We start from the raw sequence: 13,050 nt of genomic DNA, 5'->3' as shown, positions 1-13,050 counted from the left end.
CAGCAAGGGGTGTGGTCTAACAAGGTAGGGGCGTGGTCACCAACAGTGCCCCAATTCAAATTACGCCACACAGTAGCACAATCTCATTCACATTACACTGCACGTAGTGCCCATGATTCATCTTGCACCACATAGTATTATCCAAGGCATATATATATATATATATACATACACAAACTCATACACACACACAGTATCTATATAAAATACCTTGCGGAAGGCCCACTTGTTTTATATTTATCAATTTAATATTGGATCCCCTACACAAAACATAGTTCTTAGGTGTATTTACTTAATGACTACTTACTGGATGTGTAAAAGAACATTGGATCCCCTCTCTACGTTCCCACTGTACAAAAAAAGCAACTACTTTTACTAACCTTGCAGATGCAGCCTCAGTACATCTCTTGCACTGTTTGTCTCCTGCAGCGTTTATGAAGGTGTAAATTAATTAGGTGCAGACTACAGAAACTGGAAGCCGGGCCATTGTAAATCCTGAATGGGAAGGTAATCGGGTTTATACACTTAAGCCCCTCCCCACCAGAGTGCAGGGTGAGACTCTTAGGAGCGAAGCTCACTGCCACAGCGTGCTAGGTGAGACTGCTGCGGCTGCCAGTGAGTTGTTTCTGGCTAAGCATGCAGTTACTGCTGCTCCCATGCGGTGCACATTTCTGTGGTGAGCCATACCCCGCGGCAGCAGAGACTGCTTGAGTATAATGATGTGGCCACAAATGCCAACAGACGGAAAGCGGTCACATCAACCACTGGACTACCAGGGCTGTTACTGTAGGACACGGTCAGGAACACTAGGTGACAGTGTGGTGAGTGTGGTCCCCTAGCCAGCCTGCCACTGCTAACAAGTTTGACGGAGGTCTCAAGACTCAGGAGGAGGTGATTGACAGGGGACACGGCCACTGAGGAATGAGCGGGTCCTCCAGGACCCGCTCAGTTTTGGCTGAGGCACACACTTACTCGCAGTGCGTCCTGCAGGACCCTGTCATTTTTAGAAAGTGGGTCCCTCGCTGCCTGTATTTGGGAGGGACAGCGGTGGTGCCCTCGCAGCCCTGCGCCTCCGCAGTGGCTGCGGGGGCTGTAGTTACGCCGCTGCTGCGACCCTCCCCATTTAAAGTCAGCACGGCCAGTTAAACAGTCAATGAGCCTGCGCTGGTTGTTGGGCAGAGTCAGCGGCTCTGTGCTAGTGACGCGGAGGGGGGTTAGCGTTTAGGGGGGGTGAGTGTGTTCTGTCAGCTGAGGGTGGTAGAGTGTGGAAATGAGTGCAGCACTTGGTGTCACTGCCATGGAGGGTGACACCCGAGTGTGGTCCGCACCCCATTAGTGACGCCATTGGTTTGAGGAACCAGTATTAGGCCAACTACTATTGTTTTGTAATTGACTACATACAGATGGCTATTTCTTGTACTCCGTAGCTTTTTTTTTTTTTTTACAATAGATTTCAGGCCAGTTGTCCACTATGTTGTATTGTGGGTTTTTTTCTTTTTTCTTCTTTCTAAGACTAAGGGGGACATTTACTAAGCGGAGAAGTGAGCCAGTGGAGAAGTTGCCCATGGCAACCAATCAGCACTGCAGTAACATCTATAATTTGCATACTATAAAATGATACAGAGTTGATGATTGGTTGATGTGGCAACTTCTCCACTCTAGTCACTGCTTAGTAAATGTCTCCCTAAAGCTGGGTACACATTGGTGGTCATTCCGAGTTGTTCGCTCGTTGCCGATTTTCGCTATGTTGCGATTTGTTGCTAAATGCGCATGCGCAAGGCACACAGGGCGCATGCGCTTAGTTATTTAACTAAAAACTTAGCAGTTTTGCTGTTGATCGTGCGGCGCTTTTCAGTCGCACTGCTGATCGGTGAATCATTGACAGGAAAGGGGAGTTTCTGGGTGGTAACTGAGCGTTTTCCGGGAGTGTGCTAAAAAACGCAGGCGTGTCAGGGAAAGACGCGGTAGTGTCTGTAGAAACGGGGGAGTGGCTGGCTGAACGCAGGGCGTGTTTGTGACGTCAAACCAGGAACTAAACGGACTGAGCTGATCGCATTCTAGGAGTAGGTCTGGAGCTACTCAGAAACTGCAAAGAATTATTTAGTAGCAGTTTTGCTAATCTTTCGTTCGCTATTCTGCTAAGCTAAGATACACTCCCAGAGGGCGGCGGCCTAGCGAGTGCAATGCTGCTAAAAGCAGCTAGCGAGCGAACAACTCGGAATGAGGGCCATTGAACGATTCAAGTTCGGGTGCAGGGGCCATGTATTTGGCAGCATGGCCTTCACTGGTGATGTCGTCTGTCAGAGGATGTCGCTGACGACGCGTAGGATTGTGCATAGTCAGCGAAATAGTGCATACACTCTAAATAATATTGTGAACAATGTGTCTGAATTAGGCACATTATCCATGAGATCGTATAGTGTGTACCCAGCTTGAGTGGTTTATTTACAAAGCATTGGGTTGTAAGGTTTTTGTTTTTAGAAAATTGCTTGTATTGTTTTGCTACACAGGTCTGATGCAGGCACATGCCGCAGATGAGATGACACAGTTACACTATCCTGCACACAGGACAGCTACAGGTGGAGCACATGGAGATAATTAGGTTCTTCTTGTGTTCATTATTGCTTGGGGCAGGCCTGGCCAACCTGTGGCTCTCCAGATGTTGTGAAACTACACATCCCAGCATGCCCTTCCACAGTTTTAGCATTCTCTAATAGCAAAACTGTTGCAAAGCATGATGGGACTTGTAGTTTTACAACAGCTGGAGAGCCACAGGTTGGCCAGGCCTGGCTTGGGGAGAAGGATAAATCGTGGGCAGGGTGTTGACACTGAACTTCAGTAATTGTCATTCACTAGATAGGTGACCTTTGTATAGTCAGTGACAGGGTCCCAGGTAGGGAGGCAAATCCTGGGCCTTTTTTTCAATCCCGGGTATCGCGATTGAAAAAAGGTCAACCCCAAAATTCCCGGAATACCCAGGATTGGATTGAAGACCCGCCCACCCCACACAAATACTCACCATTGTGGGTGGGAGGGCTCGCAGACTGCGGGCGGCGTAGACTGCTGGCATCAGACTGCACAGCTTGACCTCTGACATCAAGTCATGCTGCACAGCACACACTGCCGGGGGCAGGGGGAGGAGTTTGCTGGGCAGCGTCTGAGCCTCCTATGGACGCTCAACGCTGCCCGGCATTAATAAAACAATGGGGCAGGTAAATCCTCGCAATCCCCAGGATTGGAGCTTCCAATCCCGGACGTTTTTGGCCTAAATCCCGGGATCACGCCGATCCTGATCCTGGGATTGGACTCCCTAGTCCTAGGGTTCTCTTCTGTACTGTGGGATGTGAATATGCTGCTGTCTTTTCCATCCCGTCAACCTGGAATTAAGTGCAGCCAAGTGGTTCTGATAACCTATGCAAGCTCCGTCTGACTACCTATGGAGTCCTGTTTCTTTGCAGCAAGTAGTTGCCTGTGTATATCAAAGAGAATAGCTAATATAAAATCTCTGACTGTCTATATCTGATTTTATATACTGCTCCGCTGTGGGTTGACATGCCTTGATATTGGTTGGCAGTTGTCACCGCCTTCTAGACAACTACTAGACCATTTCAGAGATCACCACATGATTATTACTTAATGATATAGTAATACAGTCCAAAATAATATTTTCATTAGAAATTTGAGTAAAATGCGACTGTACCATTACACTGCCACCCACATGTTTGGTTGTTTTGTAGGATACTGGCTCTGCATATACCAGAGCACTGCAGTTCCCTTTGTAAAGAACATTCATTTTCATATAAGGGCAGTTTTAAAAATTGGTTAGCAGAAGGTGTGATTGCAAATATCGGGTAATGCACCAGTGGAACACATTTCACAGACTCCAGTGTACATTTTTCCATACCTCCCAACATGACCCTCTCCAGGAGGGACAGAATGCTCTGCTTCTGGACTTCCCTCTTAATTTATGATTGCTATTACCTGTGTGAAACACCTTTCTTATCCACTAAAACCTGTTCAAAACAGGTGCTGGCAATCACAAATTAAGAGGGAAGTCCAGAAGCAGAGCATTCTGTCCCTCCTGGAGAGGGTCATGTTGGGTCAGGTATGTTTTTCTTTCTTCCTACAAATCTCTCTGGTTTTACTGAAAGTACTTGATTTGTCCATATTGATTTTATAAAAAAATTTTTTATATATATAATCATGCAGTAGTTGTTTTATGCTTCTCTTTTAGAAAGACATCTTGGACTTAAGGAAGGTTACCAAAGACAAACATCTGTCAGATGGATTCTTCAGAATAGGTGAGAACCCAGCAGTTTGTATTGGTATGTTATTGTACTGCAAATGGCACTTCCTATGGTAAGCTTTTTGTAACCAAGGAATACAGTATAATCGAAGATGCAGTCAGGATCCCGACAGTCAGACAGCTGTATCCCGACTATAAGTACTGGGGTTTGGGTTAGGCACTGGGGGAGGGTTAGAGTTAGGCTGTCGGAAGGGGATGTGTGTGTGTGTTTAGGATTAGGCTGCAGTGGGGGGAGGGGGAAGTAGCTAGGGTTAGGTTGTGGAAAGGGTGGGTTATGGTTTAAATACTTTCTGAGATGTGTTGGGATACTGCTGTCTGCATTCTGACAGACAGGTTAGCTAGTACCAAGGTTTCCATACCAATCCTACTTGTGGGTCCTTCCATGAAAATGGTCTTTTTTATGTAACGTTTGTTACCAGTTTTCATGACAAGCTTTGCATCAAAATGAAAGCTTATCATGTACCACACAAACTACATTTACATTGCACAAAATATTCAAAACACATGCTCAAAAAAATATATTTCACATGAAATACATTTAGAAATGTAACGTTTGTTACCATGGAATGACCCTCAAATACTTAATGTTCCTTTAGCTAAGGTCTGCCAGTCACCTTACTGGATATACTATGTGAACTATCTCCTGGAACATCTAGAAAAACACATACAAACAACATATTCAGAAACCATGTATTTGTATAGAAAGACTCCTCCAGAAGAAAGAAAAGCTTTGCAACATGTAATGAGTTATAATATATAAGTGGTTGGAAAAGGATTTTTGGAGTTTAAAGACACGAAAAACACCCCCGGTGCTTGCAGAGTCACACGGGACCTGGTGTGACGGGAGGGGCAGATTGGCGCAACAGCACCAATAATGTATGAGGACACATCTGTAGGTTGCTCTTTTAATCAGGAAGTAGTGATCTCGGTCAATGATTACACAGGTTGCAGTGAACCATGTGCTGAGTAATCTGAAATATTCCTGAGCAAAAGTGTTTTATTGTCCGTAAATTTCCACATATTTCTGGTGAGTTCCGGAGGCTCGGTAAAGGCTACAGTTCATGAATAAACTACTTGATCAGTCTTGATTTTGTTTTGAATGTGCCCATTTGTAGTTGATATTTTTGATTTGCACTTAGAAACATAGAATTAGACAGCAGATCCACTTGGCCCATCTAGTTTGCCCTAAACACATGTACATTTACACACTTGGATTAATTTTTCTATCAGAAGCCAATTAACCTACCAGTATATTTTTGGGTTGTGGTAGAAAACTAACGCAAGTACGGGCCATGGTGGAAATGTAACCCATGACCTTAGTGCTGTGAGGCAGTAATGCTAACTATTACACCATCTGTGCTGCCCACTTCTATATATCTGAATCTATGTTTGAATGTTTATGTCAACTTTTATTTCAGTATTCCAAGTATTGATTCATTACATATATTTTGTAAAACATAGTAGGAAATGGTAGTGGTAGTAGTAGTCCCCATCGTGCAATGATGATGAAAATATAGAGTTCATTCTTGAAGCTGAAGTTATCAATTTTGTGTGCACAGACATAGTAACAGAATCACCATTCATGTGACATGTTACTGACTTTGAAAGTGGGCTGATTTATGAAGGATAACTTGCACAGGATAGCACTTAAACTACACTGCTCAAAAAAATAAAGGGAACACTGAAATAACACATCCTAGATCTGAATAAATGAAATATTCTTATTAAATACTTTGTTCTTTACATAGTTGAATGTGCTGACAACAAAATCACACAAAAATTATCAATGGAACTCAAATTTATTAACCCATGGAGGTCTGGATTTGGAGTCACACTCAAAATTAAAGTGGAAAAACACACTACAGGCTGATCCAACTTTGATGTAATGTCCTTAAAACAAGTCAAAATGAGGCTCAGTAGTGTGTGTGGCCTCTACGTGCCTGTATGACCTCCCTACAATGCCTGGGCATGCTCCTGATGAGGTGGCGGATGGTCTCCTGAGGGATCTCCTCCCAGACCTGGACTAAAGCATCCTCCAACTCCTGGACAGTCTGTGGTGCAACGTGGTGTTGGTGGATGGAGCGAGGCATGATGTGCCAGATGTGCTCAATTGGATTCAGGTCTGGGGAACGGGCGGGCCAGTTCATAGCATCAGTGCCTTCGTCTTGCAGGAATTGCTGACACACTCCAGCCACATGAGGTCTAGAATTGTCTTGCATTAGGAGGAACCCAGGGCCAACCGCACCAGCATATGGTCTCACAAGGGGTCTGAGGATCTCATCTCGGTACCTAATGGCAGTCAGGCTACCTCTGGCGAGCACATGGAGGGCTGTGCGGCCCCCCAAAGAAATGCCACCCCACACCATTACTGACCCACTGCCAAACCGGTCATGCTGGAGGATGTTGCAGGCAACAGAACATTCTCCTTGGCGTCTCCAGACTCTGTCACGTCTGTCACATGTGCTCAGTGAGAACCTGCTTTCATATGTGAAGAGCACAGGGCGCCAGTGGCGAATTTGCCAATCTTGGTGTTCTGTGGCAAATGCCAAACGTCCTGCACGGTGTTGGGCTGTAAGCACAACCCCCACTTGTGGACGTTGGGCCCTCATACCACCCCCATGGAGTCTGTTTCTGATCGTTTAAGTAGACACATGCACATTTGTGGCTTGCTGGAGGTCATTTTGCAGGGCTCTGGCAGTGCTCTTCCTGTTCCTCCTTGCACAAAGGCGGAGGTAGCGGTCCTGCTGCTGGGTTGTTGCCCTCCTACGGCCTCCTCCACGTCTCCTGATGTACTGGCCTGTCTCCTGGTAGCGCCTCCATGCTCTGGACACTACGCTAACAGACACAGGAAACCGTCTTGCCACAGCTCGCATTGATGTGCCATCCTGGATGAGCTGCACTACCTGAGCCACTTGTGTGGGTTGTAGGGAGGTCATACAGGCACGTGGAGGCCACACACACTACTGAGCCTCATTTTGACTTGTTTTAAGGACATTACATCATAGTTGGATCAGCCTGTAGTGTGTTTTTCCACTTTAATTTTGAGTGTGACTCCAAATCCAGACCTCCATGGGTTAATAAATATGATTTCCATTGATAATTTTTGTGTGATTTTGTTGTCAGGACATTCAACTATGTAAAGAACAAAGTATTTAATAAGAATATTTCATTCATTCAGATCTAGGATGTGTTATTTTAGTGTTCCCTTTATTTTTTTGAGCAGTGTATAGTAAAAGTATTTTATATGGGGTTTATTGTGAGCTGTTGGGGTTATGATGATTTGTTTACATTAGTGGTGGCAGTTGTATAATGAACAGAGTTTCACTGTAAAAAGGTGATTGTTACCAGTGGAATTGCCCATAATTAGTACCTCAGTCAATCTCACTATACCATCTGTGCACAAGCAAGGGTATCCCTAAAACCTGGACTGTTGGGTGCATTGAGGACCGCGTTTGGGAACCTCTGGTGTAGACTGTTCTAAGGCTAGCAGCATGATCCCCATCTTGCTTATATAATATATGGTATATTATACCTTTGAAAAAGTGCTTAACAGGTAGAAATATAAAATGCATACTGTGAGGATATCTGGGGTTATGTTCTCTTTGTCTGCCTTGACAAAGGCATATGTTTGTAGCAGGCATAGTACCCTGGTACGTTGCATAGGTTTAAGACTTACCCTGAAAATAATATAGCCAAGGTCCAACAATTCCTTTATTACACAGCACAAAAGGTAACAATATAAACTGTATCCAAATTATGTTCAATGATATAAGGAATACCAGATATTCTCAATAGACTTAAGCCGTGTATACACTAGCCGATGTTTAATTGCCGGCAGTAAACGGTATAGCGTACACACTGAACGTTATCGTTCAACAATAATGATCAGTGACGTCATCGCCAGCATTCCCGGACATGCAGCTCAGCCCGACATTGACGGGTTGAACTGCATGTCATCTCAATGTTGGTGATCGTTGAACGACGTGCGGGAGCAAGCATCATTCATCGGTCACCAATATTACCCCCATACACACTGGGTGATATAAGCCTAAAAATAAATGATAATGACATGTCGGTATCATTTATTTTTTAGCCTGAAATCGCTTAGTGTGTATGAGCCTTTAGTCCCAGATTTATCAAGCCTTGGAGAGTGATAAATTGCATAGTGATACAGTACCAGACAATCGGCTGCTAACTGCCATGTTACAGGCTGTGTTTGAAAAATGAAAGGAGATGATTGGTTGGTACTTTATCACCATACAGTTTATCCACTTCCAAGGCTTGACAAATCTGAGTCTTCGAGTGACTATCCCCCCTCACAGTTCTTAGTCACCTCAGCACCATAGTACAAGCATGGTTCCCATATGGTGTAACTCCTGTTGTATCTTACCAGTGCAAGCTGGGTGTGAGAGGTCTATGTCTGGGGTGATATGGGCATGGGAAGTCTTTGCAGAGGCAATCTTGCAGATCCTGTCTGCTCTGCCAGAATACCCTCAACCAGTGTATTAAGTAGTGGCTGCCAGTCATGCCTTCCTGTGGGCTCACTGGGAGTGCTGATCAGCTGTGTCATGATGAAGCCACTTTGTGTGGCCACATTGGATATATCCACTGCTTGCCACTTGGAGCATCAGGGTATAGTTAGGGTCATTTTGTCCTCCTAGAACCTGACAGAAACAGATACATCAATGCCACATCCCTTCCAATGTCACGCACCCTTAGAGTTCCTAGTTCCCACTTTTATTCCTTGTCAACTTCCGTCAGGTAAAGTGTCAACCCCAGGAGAGAGTAAATGTCCATTCCAGGTGCAATTGCTGGAATATTAAAATAATGGCACAGGTTACAGCACGATTACTAGATTGGTACCCTCCCTCCATACCCCCTGCTCATCTGGTGCCACAAAGTGTCATGATGTACCCACTTAGAACATATAACAATGACCAGTTCATCATGTAAACTAAGGTGCTCACCCTTCCGGTGTGTAAAACTCCCACAGCTAACCCTTACAGCAGAGGTTCCCAAACGCAGTCCTCAAGGCACCCCAACAGTCCAGGTTTTAGGCATATCCATGGCTCAGTACAGATGGTTAAATCAAATTGACTAAGGTGCTAATTTAGTCACCTGTGGCCAAGCATGGATACATTTAAAACCAGGACCGTTGGGGTGCCTTGAGGACTGCGTTTGGGAACCTCTGCCTTACATGTTTTCGTGATGAGAGGTCCAGCTGTTGCTAGATTCCTATGTGATTGTAAAGGAGGGGAGGTTGAGGTTCCAACTGACAGGTTGTGTCCTTAGTTATACACACAAACTACCTGAATACATCTAAACAGGGTAGCATATCTGGATGAACTTATTTATAATGCAGTATGCATGATCAGTTATCTTTATAGTATGAAGCGTAGTTGTGTATTCTCAGATACATCATGTAGCTCTGCTTCAGCCCCTATAGTACTTTGCAGCTATGGAAAAATATCCAATCAGTACAGGATAAACAAGCTGTCAGCCCTTATAAGGGAAGGGAAAGAGAGCTAAGGCAGAGAATAAAATATAGAGATGTTGGTGCACTTACAGTACTTTATACCATACAATGAAATTGTAGTCTGAATGTAATTCTGTACACATCTAATCAAATAAAGCCCTTTATTTGTTGTCATTTCGCTGGAAGGTACATTTGAAGATGGAGTTGCAGAGGGGCCAGTAGACCCCAGTCTAAATCCTATTTCAGCATTCCGACTCTCAGTTTTACAGAATTCAGCGGTTTGGATCATTCTTAACGAGGTTCGTGTCAAGACAACTGTACCAGATTTCCTTACTTCTATCTGCATGTGTGTAATAATCTATTTTCTTTGTTTTTTTTAGATTCACATTAAAAAGACTCAAACAGACTGATACTTTAAAAAAAACAAGAGAATCTATTTAAGAAGTATCATAGGTGGACTGTCACCCCTTGTATCATCACTGCCTGTTACACACGTGCATGTATCTCCATTTATACAATTCTTTTCCTACCTCTGTGAAACCTACTGTAGCTATACTATTGTATGTATTCATTTACTGTAAAGCCTAAACACACCACCTGTGAGACCAATCTCTGGCACAATGTCTATTTTATTCATGTACATTCCATAAAAACACCTTACACGTATGCGATACCATATGCAGACCTAATGCACATCTCCAAATCCACTGCTTGAGTTGGAGACTATTGTGTCCCTTACACTGTAAGTGGGATTTCTGTTGTATTAGTCTCACACACAAATAGAACATATAAACAAATGACATATCACACCTAAATACATCTAAGATGCAAAGTGTGCGGGATGTAATTAAAAAGAAATCTATTTTTGTTTTATCGACATGTGTATTTTGTAGATAATCAAGAAAAGATATAAAGATAAATTGTATCTATAAATATATACCTGCAACCAGCTGAAATGTATGATTTCTGAGAACATTTTTGTGGTTCTGTATGGTTTAATTAGAGATTTCATATGCTTTCTGTTATTCCATTTCTGTATATATGAAATAAGCATTGGTCATATAGGGAAAAAACATGGTGGCTGTAACTTGTAGATAGCCACCTTTTTTAATGCCTGTTATTTGCTCTTTTATTTTACCTAGTGTTTATTCTAGCACCCTGCACCTAATCCGTGAGGAGGGCATATTTAATTTTGAAGGGCAAAATTAAAATATGCTCTCCTCACTGATTAGATGCAGGGTGCTAGAGTGAACACTGTTACCTAAGAAGTGTCAGTAACTTCATGTGACAAGTCTATATATTTTACAGTATGATCAAGTAATCCAGGTGACATTTTGAAGGGTAATTAATCTATACAGTGACATTTAATAAATGCCATATGGAGCTTCTCTATTTTCCATCACTCTGAAATAACAATGCAAGACATGGCACTCCAGACGTTTTGCCTGAGTGACTGACACAATCTCCTAGGTAAATGCTCTGCACCGATTGGTGTATTCTTGCACAAGTGCATGACCAGTAACTTGTACGTTAATCTGTCGATTACCGCACATCTCCATCTTGCGCATATGCAAAACGGGTCCTGTGATACCTCATGCAGTTTACCCAAGCTTTTGCCTGATTGCCAGGGAGAGGCTTTTGATGGGGGGGGGGGGGGGGGGGGGCGGCATATCACCCCTGTTTTCTGGAGAGGAAAGCAGACTTCCTGACCTCGCAGCCCCCACTTCCGTTGGTCAGCTGAGTAAGCTGGAGCTTACTCAGATGGCCTTTTGTGTTTAACATCGCGACTTTGGATCCCAACTTGCAACGTCTGTCGCAGTGGTGGGATTGCAATTACATGCAGGAGGCGTCTCTTCTACTGAGACGTCTCCTGCATGCCCCTCCTGGGGACCCACAGAAAATACACTGCTGCTTGCATGCATCTCTTAATCAGGCCCTATGTGTACGTAGACTGTACTGGGAAGTCATGCACAGATAAAAGCGATCACTAAATAAAATGCTGGTAAAGGACTACAACATATGGTACACTGTCATTTGTAACTTTTAATTATAGACGTAGAAGGACCAGGCTTAAATTACTGTTTATTTTTGTAAAAGGCTCTATTTTAGGAGTGTCTTTATTTACCTGCTTGAGGTTGCACTAGTCCAGGTTTGCAAATTGATCTCTTGTATAATAGTGTACAGTTTTCCCCTATAGTAACACATATGCTGTGAGGAAGATCTGGCCAGTGTGTTATGGGTTATTGCTTATGTCCGTTTTCTGCCTAAGTATTAGCAGTGCTGCCAAACAGACACACACATCAAAACAAGAGTGTGACGTTTCAAATTGTACAGCATGATGTATTATAAGGTTTTTTTATTTTACATATAAAAATGTTTTGGGTAATTTAGTAAAATGTCTTTGGCCATTATATTTTATTGTTAATGTGTATTTTTGTGAATGAGAACATTACACATTTCTGCTGCTTGGCCAGCTTTCAGTCAGAATTACAGGGAAGTTGTCAGATTCTGAGTAGTCCACTATGGACAGACCCAACACTCCTGTCACATGACTGACCGTCTCTGGTTACAGCGATGGGAGAAGACCTAGGATTGTGATTGGATCCCTACGAGGAGGGGGATACTAATTACAGTTAGTGTTGTCATAGGTTCATAAGAAAGCAAGAAGGGTTAGTGCAGTTCTCAAAATACTAGACTCGTTCCACTTTTAAAAATAAGAATATTCTCTAAGAGCGGAGAAGTGAGCCAGTGGAGAAGTTGCCCTATCAACCAATCAGCAGCTCTGTATCATTTTATAGTATGCAAATTATAGATGTTACTTCAGTGCTGATTTGTTCCCATGGGCAACGTCTCCACTGGCTCACTTCTCCGCTCTTATCACTGCTTAGTAAATGTCCCCCTTAGGGTTACCACCTCATCCCTTTAATTCTGGACACACATTAATTACACAGGTTCTGTGGCTGATTAAAACCAGGTGAAATGGAGTCTTGAAGTCAGCCAGCCACAGAACCTGTGTAATTAATAGGTGTCCAGAATTAAAGGGATAAGGTGATAACCCTATACAGACTCCATGCCTATGACACACCTGCACTGCAGCCCCCATAGTGATTGTTCTGTAGTACATGAGATGCATTGCTTATGTGGCCTGGTCTGTGAAAGTATAAGTGCACTGTCTAAAATGAATGAAAATGCAGCAGCGATAAACAGTTTAAGATTCATTCAGCTTAAATACTGAGCAACTAAAAGTTTTAAAGCGTAATAGAAAATT

The 13,050-nt window shown here is 43.4% G+C and overlaps 1 protein-coding gene across 2 annotated transcripts in view; it reads left to right on the top strand.

Moving 5' to 3' along the window:
* The window catches only part of MGAT4A (alpha-1,3-mannosyl-glycoprotein 4-beta-N-acetylglucosaminyltransferase A), a 218,703-nt gene extending 207,965 nt beyond the window's left edge, over nucleotides 1-10,738 (top strand). The window contains exons 14-16 of one of the 2 annotated variants that reach the window (XM_063953344.1): nucleotides 4,235-4,301; nucleotides 9,969-10,081; nucleotides 10,163-10,738. In XM_063953344.1, coding sequence (XP_063809414.1) covers nucleotides 4,235-4,301; nucleotides 9,969-10,081; nucleotides 10,163-10,192 — 210 coding nt within the window. In that variant the 3' untranslated portion in view covers nucleotides 10,193-10,738. Of the gene's footprint in view, nucleotides 1-4,212; nucleotides 4,302-9,968; nucleotides 10,086-10,162 lie in introns of those variants that run through there. The other variant, XM_063953345.1, reaches the window with a different exon arrangement.
* The last annotated feature ends 2,312 nt before the right edge of the window (nucleotides 10,739-13,050 follow it).

This window comes from Pseudophryne corroboree, chromosome 2 (genome assembly GCF_028390025.1).
Source record: "Pseudophryne corroboree isolate aPseCor3 chromosome 2, aPseCor3.hap2, whole genome shotgun sequence".
Lineage (NCBI taxonomy): Eukaryota > Metazoa > Chordata > Amphibia > Anura > Myobatrachidae > Pseudophryne > Pseudophryne corroboree.
The sequence above is the reverse complement of the archived record's forward strand: the minus strand, read 5'-3'. Positions and strand labels throughout refer to the sequence as shown.